This window comes from Malaclemys terrapin, chromosome 1, assembly GCF_027887155.1.
Source record: "Malaclemys terrapin pileata isolate rMalTer1 chromosome 1, rMalTer1.hap1, whole genome shotgun sequence".
Taxonomy (NCBI): Eukaryota; Metazoa; Chordata; order Testudines; family Emydidae; genus Malaclemys; species Malaclemys terrapin.
Window position 1 is genome coordinate 3,442,910 of NC_071505.1, and position 10,661 is coordinate 3,453,570.

The window sequence follows — 10,661 nt, forward strand, 5'->3', positions numbered from 1 at the left end:
CTGACTATACCACTTGCTCCCTGTGTAACCTTCACCTCAATGTGCTTGTTCACCTCCACATACACCAGATCTCATAGTGATATTATGCTCGATGATCAGAGGCTTCCTCAAATCAAAGGACTTCAAAGCCCTGCAGGCTCATTAAAGGTGTGTGCGCACAGGGCTGTATTATTTTAATAGCAGATTTTTTTTCCTGGGATTAGATGCCCCCAAATTATGGATTAGGATTCAAGGGTTCTCACAACAATTTTTTTGGTGGCCTTTGACAAACTCTGTCCCTGCTTCCCAGAGTCCTTCACAGAGAGCCTGCCCTGGGGAGGGTAGGTTGGGAACTCAGGCTGCCTGCAGAGTCCCAGGCTCCCTGTGTCCTATCCAGGCGGGAGTCAGGGAGCAGCCCGGCCACCAGATGCTGCACCCGCCTCCACCGACAAGAGCTGCCTCACATGCCATGGACACGGGCCCCAAGTCTCCAGAGGTGCTGCCTGGAGCCCTCGAGAAGGCTGTGAGGTGCAGGACCCTGACCCCTGATGGTGATGCCACTGCAAACACCAATGTGGCGCAACTCACGGCCTTTGGTAACAGCTACTCAGCAGGAACAGGTGGGCGCTGCCAGAAGCGGCTGCTGCTTTGCACCCCCACAATCCTCATCCGCTTTTGAGGCTGACGTAGCTGCAAAAAAATCCGCTGGTGGCCTCATTAGAGAAACGCTGGATTAAATGAACATTACAAATCCATGTTAAGGTCTCTGATGTCAAACCAATAGTCAGTGGATGATTCCCAGCCTCCGAATTTGGGGCTGTTTGATTTTCATTCAGTAAAGCTTTGCATTTCCCTTTCTTAGTAACCATTCCTTTACAAAGCTCAAGAGACAGATACTGAGCCACTGGACATCAGTACAGCTCCACAGACTGCAATAACGTTCTGGGCTTACAACTGAGGGAAGCATTTAGTGCTGCTCGGGCTAGAAGAAATCCTGGTGGGGGTGTATTTTCATTCTAATTGTGGCTGAAAAGCTTGGTGTGGGAGACGGGTCTTGCAGAATGCACTAGGTTGGTCAAACTTCCAATGAATCCAGTCTCATCCCACAGCTCTCTGATCATTGAGTAAGGTATCCTTAACTGTCAGTGTTGTCCTTCTTCCTTTTCTTTATTAGCTGAAGTCTCTCACAAGACACAGTTCTCTTGGCTGCTCATGGGTGGAGATGCAGTACCTGATGTTTCCCACTGGTTTCCGTATACGTTAACTTTGAGCACGGGTGGCGGTTGCATAGGCAGTGGGAGGTGTTGCCACTCACTACGTGCAATTGCTGCTTCAGTCCTCCCAGCTCCAAGTCCAGCCCCCTACTGCTTTGGGGCTCGGGCCACTCAATGCCCGCCTTCCTGCACTTTGGGGCTGGGGATCCTCGCCATCCGTCCTTTCTCATTCTGGGGGTGGGCCCGCTTGCCACCCGCCCTCCTGCACTCCATGGCTGGGACTGCGTGCTGCCCACCTTTCCCTCCCTGGTTGGGCATGCCGAGGCCATGCACCGCTGCCCCTCTGGCACCCCTTTGGGTCTGGGGGCCTAGCCGCGGAACTGGGTTGGTGGCCGCAGTGGTGGGGGCCAGCTCTCGGCTTGTTGGGGGGGAGTGGTAATTGGCTCCCGCAGGGCCTCGAACAGAAATGGATGACCCTTGGCGGAAAGGGCGGGGCATGGGGTAGCCTCTCCAAGTTGGAGGTTCACACATCACCCATGGCTCTGAGCACCAGGGGGTGGAGGTGCCCAGTATGGATAGAGAGATGAACTCCCAACAGAGAGATGCACTCCCAATAAGGTTTCTCGAACCCGGGCTAGCTAAAGTGCATTCCTTCAATTTGAAGTTGATGGAACTGTTCCCTTTTACACTGGTTCAGTATCTACCCTTACACTTCAAAATATATATAACAGGGAGATGAAAGGTATATGGAATGAAAATCAAAGAGCCCCAATTTCAAAGGCTGGGAATCGCAGACTGAGCACTGGAATGACATCTGTGACCTTGACATGCATTTTTAAGGTGAATCTAATCTTCAGTGTTAGAACATCTAATCCCAGTAATAAGTTATTACTACATTAGTAATTCATCTTTTGGGCTGCATAACACTTGATGAGTGTTTGTGAAGTGTTTTGAAATGCTTAGATCAGAGGAAGCCTCAGACAATCCACCCTGAAAGTTACAATTATACCTGTTTGCCACAGAGGTAAATTGAGGCACATTCAGGTGAAGGTCAGACAGGGAGATATTGGCAGAGTCAGAAATAGACCCCAACTTAATATTTAAAAAGCTACTGGAACCTTGGAAAATTGAGAGACTTGTAATTCCTTTGGAGAACTATTATCCTCAAGTATAAAAAAGCCACAGTTCAAGTAGATCACAAAATTAGCCACTTTTTTATTCTTGACGCTGAGATCCAAGGATGCAAAAACATTTTAACCAGACTTCTTACTAACCTTGTCTTGTAACACCTTGTAACACGGATCACCCTAGACCTCAGCCTGTGGTCAGAAGTATTGGGTTGTATTTCTGTTTCTGCAACTGACCCCCATATGACCTTCACCTCAACGTGCCTCTTTTTTTAGACCTATCAAACATAGAGAGTAAGGATGTTAAGGCTGGAAGTTCTTCAGTGTCCTTAGAACTCAAGATTTCAAAGCCCCTCAAAAACACTCGCTGGTGTTTGACACATGCAAAAGGTTGTAGTCAATACATTGTTGTGACGATTAGACGCCTCTGCACTGAGTCGTATAGTCACTTTCAACAAAATGGAGGCCAAGGTCTCTCGTGTCATTCCCTTCATCGGGTCACGATTTAAGGCCAAACAATTTGGGGCTATTTCATTTTCATTCATATGTAGTTTTGAATTTGGTATTTCCTAAAAACCGTGCAGGGTAGAATGGCCCAGTCCAATTGCTAGCAGCTTCAAGGAGCTGACCGGTAAGCAGTGCCCTAGCTCTGAAGTGGTGATCAGACCTTCACCGGTTCTTGTGACCCTCCCAGGACCAATTCTCCACAATTTCCCTCCTCAGAGCCAAGTGGGACTAGAGAAGCCCCTGTGGTCAGATCCGGTTTTTGGGTTTTATTGGATTTTGACGGATTTTTTTATTGCAAAGTGAAGGTGCTCTCTTGGTGTACATCAGCTTGGTTGCTTCACCTTCAAAGAGGCAGAGGACCTTAAAATCAAAATAAGACCCTTCTGCCCTCTTCCCTGTATATGTAACCCACTCTTGGGGATATTTTTTACATGTTACACAACATTCTAGTTCAGGCAGGAATGTTTTCTCCAAGATGCCCTATGGCTGGTCAGACATTATGTCAAATCTCATCCCACAGCCATCTCCTCCATCACCAAGAATGTGACATTTTCCTCTCTCCTGGGTTTCTTGCTGGGCTCAGTCAGCTGCATTGTCTTGCAAGATCTCAGTTCCTTGACTGCTCATGGATGGAGAGATGGTTTCTGGTAGAGCAGAGGTTCCAAGACTTAACTTAAAATCTTTCTGTAAAAGAGCACTGCTTCCTTTCACTCTGAGGCATTGCTTCCCTTGACCCATTAGCAAATCTGCTCTAGGAAGCCCTTTGAAATAGCATTGGTGACCCAAGGGGAGGTCCAATGTTAGGTCAATTTTTACTCACCAAAGGTAAGATTCACTCCTGTGCAGACGGCCATCAAAAAGGGCCATGCTCCACTTAAGTCCCTGCTAAGACTGAGTTTGAAAGTTTAAAATGGGACTAACATTGTTCACAGTCATTGTACTATCCCCTGCCAAATGGTGAAGTTGAGACTTAAAGTCATGACAGGAAACATATTGGGGACAATGAATTATTCCCATTAATTTCAGCAGGGACGGCTTTAGGCCGATTCCCCCAATTCCCCGGAATTGGGCCCCGTGGGTAAGAGGGCTTCGCGCCTTAGGCTCACCGGGCAGTGGTCCGCTCCGGTGGCATTTGGGCGGTGGGCATGGGGTCCGCTCTGGGGTCTTCAGCAGCATTTAGGCGGCGGGGGTACTTCAGTGCCATGGAAGACGCGGAGCGGACCCCCTGCCGCCGAAGTGCCGCCGAAGACCCAGACTGCGGAACTGGGCCCCGCAGGTCCTAAAGCCGGCCCTAGATTTCAAAGGGAATTGGATCTGAACTGCTGCGAATGTCGGTGGTTAGAATGGAGAAAAATGATTCCCTGATTCCTAGCATGTTTAGAATGAATTTTCTCGTGCTCTTAATCACGACCAGCATGAATTGAAAAGACCAAACTGGATTCCTTAAATGACACCCACTTGTGCTACTCATGTTGCTCAGGATGACCTTGACATTCATTCTCATTGCAGAACCTGTAAAGTCAGTAAAATGACAAAAGAAATGCAGTTGGCCTGTACAATTTAAAGATGAAAGACACCTGAAGAGTGCAACGTGCATGTCACGCCCTCTGAGGCTGAGATTAGCCCAGTAATCACCAACAGTGAGGAAAACAGCTCCATCCAAAGAAGGATTTAGCAAGGCAATTAAGTTTGTTTGGTAACTAATTAGGACCGTCTCCACAAACAGCGTTGCAGATCCTCCAGGCTGTCCTAGGAACTGTATAAAAGTGCTCTCGCCTCAGCACTCTTCTAAACCCTTCTCCGGACTTCATCTCCTTAGTGAACTTGGTAAGTCCAATTCAACTCAATCTCTTTCTAACCCCAAAAAAAGAACAGGAGTACTTGTGGCACCTTAGAGACTAACAAATTTATTAGAGCATAAGCTTTCGTGGACTACAGCCCACTTCTTCGGATGCATATTCTAACCCCAGAGATTTCACAGTCGGGCCTCTTTTCATTTAAGGAGGAATCTTGCATGTACTTGCTGTGATTTGTACTTATTTATTAATTACTTTTAGGTTTATATATACATAATATCTATAATATATATTATTTATTAGTTATAAAAAAATTTTATTTGTTTATTTTTATATATTGTATGTCATAATTCAGTTACAGGAGCTGGTGGAATTATGATTTGAAACTAAAGGAGGGATTTTAAGAACAACAAATACAATTGTGAAACGTATTTCCCATTAACTAGAGAAAGAATTAGGGTATTTAAACTTTAAAAAGTCCCTTAGCCACCTTTCACTTAGCTGGATTAGGAAGAAACTTTCCAAGGTTAGTCCACAAAGGGCCAATTCAGTGCTCATCTAATTTATTCTAAAGCAGCTGTTACTCCTCACTATTGGAGACACGAGAATGGATGAAGCTGAGAAGCGCTGTGCTCCAGTCAAGCAATTCCTATGTTCTCCTGAGCAGAAATACCCATTGAAGGTGCTTCTCCTCAGATGGTGTATTTTCATGTCGTTCCATGGAAGTCAGTGGACCTGAACCGATTTTCTCCCAGCTGAAGGGTTTGTCTTTAGTGATTTGTTAGGAGAAAAGCAAAGTTTCTGTTTATTCATCAGCAAGTTTTGGTGACTCCCAAGGTTTGGAAAACCAACGTCTGATAGCAGACCCCACTGGTTTGCATGCAAAGGTTAAATCCTCAAACGAAAGGAAGTGATTACCATGATCCCAGCCATGTTCTCTTTGAGAAATGTCTAAAATGGTCCCAGAATCCCAGGTGTCCATCATGGAAATAGTTACACTTATTCTAGTTGGTGTTTTTCAGACAAAGTCATTGAGAGGGGATCAAGGGGCAGTTGGGAGGGAAGTTAACTGCGAGCGGAAAAGAGGTGTAGAAAGAGAAAATAGTGACAACTACATGACCACACAAAAAGAGAGTAAGTCCACTACTTCTCTCTCTCGGGCCCCATGCAGATCTCAATACAATTGTAACCGAGCTCTGAAGCCTTTCTTCCACCAGTCCTTGTACCTTCTCTTATCTCTAGTCCCTGTTGTGTGTTTCAGGTTTACCTCCATCCTAGAAAGATGAGTTTCTCCAGCCTGTGCTATCCAGAATGCGGGGTGGCCCGACCCAGTCCAGTCACTGGCAGCGCCAACGAGCCGTGCGTTAGGCAGTGCCCTGACTCCGAAGTGGTGATCAGACCCTCACCGGTTGTCGTGACCCTCCCCGGACCAATTCTCAGCAATTTCCCTCAAGAGAGCGAAGTGGCAGCTGTAGGAGCACCTGTGGTCGGAGCCGGTTTCGGAGGCTCCTATGGTTTGGGGGGATTGTACGGCTATGGAGGCCATTACGGAGGATTGTATGGTTTAGGGAGATTAGGTGGTTATGGTGGCCATTATGGTTATGGGGGATTATTGGGCTATGGGGGATACTGTGGTTACCCAGGCCTTTATGGTTATGGGGGATTACGGGGATACGGGGGACACTGCGGTTACCCGGGCCTTTATGGTTATGGGGGATTAAGTGGTTCCGGGGTATCTTGCCATAGGTACCTCAGTGGAAGGAGTGGGCCATGTTAAACTCACCAGGAATATTCATGGAAGGAAGAACCAGGAAATGAACAGCAAGATACAGATTCACTCCTGATCTTTTGGGCATGGCTTTCAGAAGAGCTGTGCAAACATGGCTCCCGTTGAACTCAGTGGGAGCTGTGTGTGCTCAGCACCTTGGGCTGATAGCCATGCTGCATTTCTAATGTTACGCTTTATGACTCTTTCTGCCAAGGCTTTCCCAACCAAGTGCTGATTCTCTTTTGGACTCATTCTGAATTAGACACAGGTTTTTTACACATGCAGTGTGAAGGAAATAGAGGCCCTGAAATAGGCATCATTATCACTCTAAGTCCCTCTCAAGGAGAATTAGGCCCTACATGTTCTATCCTTTCTATCAATACGTACCTTTAGCAACTCACTTTAACCTTTGCTACTTCACATGTCTAACAGAGAAGTTGTGTAGTCTCTGCTTCTATATTCCTTTGTCTCATTTCACACCTGACTGGGGTTAAAAAAATAGAACTTAAAATGGTTTCAAAAGGGGACTTGTTTGTCAACCTTTGGAGCTGCAACAAAGCACAAAGAACATCTTGTGTGAAATACATCCCATTGACGCAGGTGATTGGTCAGAGCCCTTCTTGAAACACTGGAAATATATTTTTTCCGCTCTGTGGTATTTCTTTCTGTAACTGTGTATTGCCAATTTTATTTGCATTAAAATCTTTGCTGTATCATAATATCAGTCTTCTGGTTATCTTTGTTTCTTCGTCCATTTTTAAAAATTGCATATGGGCAGGAGGGCCTCTGTGGTTAAAGGGGCCATATGGTTGTGGGAGAAACTAGGGTTGGGGGGGATTCTGATAGGGTTATTGGTATCTTAATGGAACCTGTGGGCCATGCTAAATCGAGCAGGCATATGCATGGGAACAGCAGGAAATGAACAGCAAGATACAGATTCACGTCTGATCGCACAGGCCTGGCTTTGAGAAGCGTTGAGTACACCGAACTCTGTGTGAAATAATGAGAGAGCTGCATTTCATCAGCACCTCTGCAAACATGCCCAATGTTTCCCATGTTACCCTATATGGATATTGTAGGGATAACAGAAACATGGTGGAATAGTAGTCATGACTGGAGTACTGGTATTGAAGGCTGTGTGCTGTTTAGGAAAGACAGAAATAAAGGCAAAGGTGGTGGAATAGCATTGTATATCAATGATGAGGTAGACTGTAAAGAAAGAAGAAGTGATGGAATGGATAAGACAGAGTCTGTCTGGGCAAAAATCACATTGGGAAAGAAAGGTACTAGAGCCTCTCCTGAGATACTGCTTGGGGTGTGCTAGAGACCGCCTGGATCCGATTTGGATGGAGACCTCTTTAATGTTTTTAATGAAGTAAACACTTATGGGAATTGTGTGATCACGGGAGACTTTAACTTCCCAGATATAGACTGGAGGACAAGTGCTAGTAATAATAATAGGGCTCAGATTTTCCTGGATGCATTAGCTGACGGATTCCTTCACCAAGTAGTTGCTGAACCAGCAAGAGGGGATGCCATTTTAGATTTGGTTTTGGTGAGTAGTGAGGACCTCATAGAAGAAATGGTTGTAGGGGACAACCTTGGTTCGAATGTGTCACGGACTCACAGATCGTGCCCACTCTGGGCCCCGTGCAGTCCGTGGGGGGGGGGGGTGTCCCTTTCAGTGCAACAGCCCTTCTCGGGGGTCCACTCTCTCTTGGGGTCAGGCTCTTCCACCTTAAAATCAAAGCAAAACACTTCTGCCGTCTTCCCTGGATATGGAACTGTAATCGGTCCTAGCCGGGGCTCGACCCTTCCGCGCAGGAGGGGAGTCACACCGACTCGCTACTGTGGGAACAAGCAGTCAGTTAGTCTCGAAGCTCCGGCTCTTTGGTGCAGGACCGGAGCAACCACAGTTAAAGCTCAGGCCCTTGACTGCAGGGAGCTGAGCAAGCAAGCAGTTCAGAAGCCCAGGCCCTGGATCAGGGCGGGGCAGACACAGCTAAGCCCAGGCCCTTGTTTGCAGGGGCTGAGCGAGCAAATAGTTCAAAGCCCAGGCCCTGGATCAGGGCGGGGCAAACACAGTTAAGCTCAGGCCCTTGTTTGCAGGGGCTGAGCAAGCAAATGGTTCAGAGCCCAGGCCCTGGATCAGGGCGGGGCAAACACAGTTAAGCTCAGGTAAGGCACGCCTAGGCTTTCTGTAGCCGAGCGTTGGTGAGGGGGAAACCTGCCACCCGTGAGCGGGGTGGCAGGGGGGAACGCAGGCCCACCCACTCCACTGCGTTCCAGCCCGGGGCCCTAGCAGCGGTTACTGCCGCTGCTGGTCAGTGGGGTATCCAGACCGCAACACACTGACATAGGCTCACACTCGGTTGCAGCCGGACCGGGGTCGGCTACCCCCGGGCTACTTCCATGATCCCCCTCAAAGCCTACCTCGCTCGTCGCGCCGGGCTCGGGCCAGTCCAGCTGCATGGGCTCCTCTCTGCCCGGGCTCGGTGGCAGGTCCGGTAGCTCGGCCGAGAAGTCAGGCCAATGGTCCTCAGGCGGCTCCTCTGGGTAGCAGCAGGGGCGGAGGGGTTCGGGTACAGTCTCACCCTCAGGGTTGGTGGGGTGGGGTTCCCAGGGATTCTCCCAGTGACGGGAGCGGACGGGCTCCGGTGGCTCCTCCTCGTAGCGCGCCCGGGGTAGCTCGGGCCAGCTAGGGTCCAGGCCTCGGTCTTCGGCGGTCTCCTGGCCAGGAGCTCCCGGACACACGTCTGCTCCCTGCGGTGGCTGGCCGCCGACTGAGCTCTGGCGGCCGGCCTTTATACTTCCTGTCCCACCCCTTGACTTCCGGGGGGCGGGGACAGGCGGTGGTGGTCCCACCCACTCTGGTGCCTGCACGTGGGCTCCCTCTTCTGGGCAGGAGGGGAGCCACACCGACTCGCTACAGGAACCCATTCTGGTCCAGGCAGGAATGTTTTCTGCAACATGCCCTATGGCTGGTCATAGTTTATGTCAAATCTCATCCCACAGCTATCTCCTCTTCCACCAAGAATGTGTCATTTCAATCTCTCCTGGATTTCCTAGTGGGTTCAGTCAGCATGGGCAGATGGCCATCAGAAAGGCCCATGCTCCACTTAAGTCCATGCTAAGATCAAGTTTGAAAGTTTAAAATGGGACTAACATTGTTCATAGGCATTGTACTATCCCCCTGCCAAAGGGTGAATTTCAGTCTTAAAGTCTTGACATGAAACATACTGGAGGCAATGAATGTTTCCCATTAATTTCAAAGGGAATTGGATCTCAACTTCTGGGAATGTAGGTGGTTAGAATGGAGAAAAATGGCTCCCTGCTGCCTAACATGTTTAGAATGAACTGCCCAATGCCCCGAATCACTAGTAGCATGAATTGAAAAGACCAAACTGGATTCCTTTCATGACACCCACTTGTTCTACTCATTCTGCTCAGAATCACATTGACATTCATTCTCATTGCAGAACCTATAAAGTCAGTAAAATGACAAAAGAAATGCAGTTGGCCTGTACAATTTAAAGATGAAAGAAAGATGATGAGTCCATCATGCATATCACGCCCTCTGAGGGTGAGATTAGCCCAAGAATCACCAACGCTGAGGAAAACAGCTCCATCCAAAGAAGGATTTAGCAAGGCAATCAAGATTGTTTGGTAACTAATTAGGACCTCCTCCACAAATAGCGTCGCAGATCCTCCAGGCAGTCCTAGGAACTGTATAAAAGTGCTCTCGATTCAGCACTCTTCTAAACACTTCTCCGGACTTCTTCTCCTTTGTGAACTGGGTAAATCCAATTCCACTCAATCTTTTTCTAACCTCAGAGATTTCAAAATAGGGCCTCTTTTCATTTAAGGTAGAATCTTGCATGTACTCCCTGTGATTTTATTTATTTATTATATATATATAATTTATTAATTATAAAATTATTTTTATTTTATTTTATTTATTTTTATCTATTGTGTGTCATTAATCAGTTGTAGGCTATGGGTGCCACACCTGGTGTTTGTTCTGGTGTTTAATTTTCCTACAGAAATGGGGATGTGGTTATTGTAACCACCTCTGGGTATAAATATATGCTGTTTGTAATGAACTAGCTAGACTGTGCTTGAGTAGTACACCACTCAATAGCATTCATCACCATGCATTTTTTGACAGGTAATCCAGTGGATCAGAGAGTTTATTTTCTTCCCCACAGTTTAACAAATCCATGTGAAAGTTATTGTAAGCTTTTATTTTCTTAGGGCTTTTAGATTTAAA

At 47.4% G+C, this 10,661-nt stretch overlaps 1 protein-coding gene across 1 annotated transcript; it reads left to right on the plus strand.

The window, feature by feature from the left end:
• Positions 1-4,611: 4,611 nt before the first annotated feature.
• Positions 4,612-7,112, plus strand: LOC128831617 (claw keratin-like). The gene is made up of 2 exons (XM_054018213.1): positions 4,612-4,654; positions 5,885-7,112. The coding sequence occupies exon 2, from the start codon at positions 5,906-5,908 to the stop codon at positions 6,398-6,400; it is 495 nt and encodes a 164-aa protein (XP_053874188.1). The 5' UTR covers positions 4,612-4,654; positions 5,885-5,905; the 3' UTR covers positions 6,401-7,112.
• Positions 7,113-10,661: the final 3,549 nt, after the last annotated feature.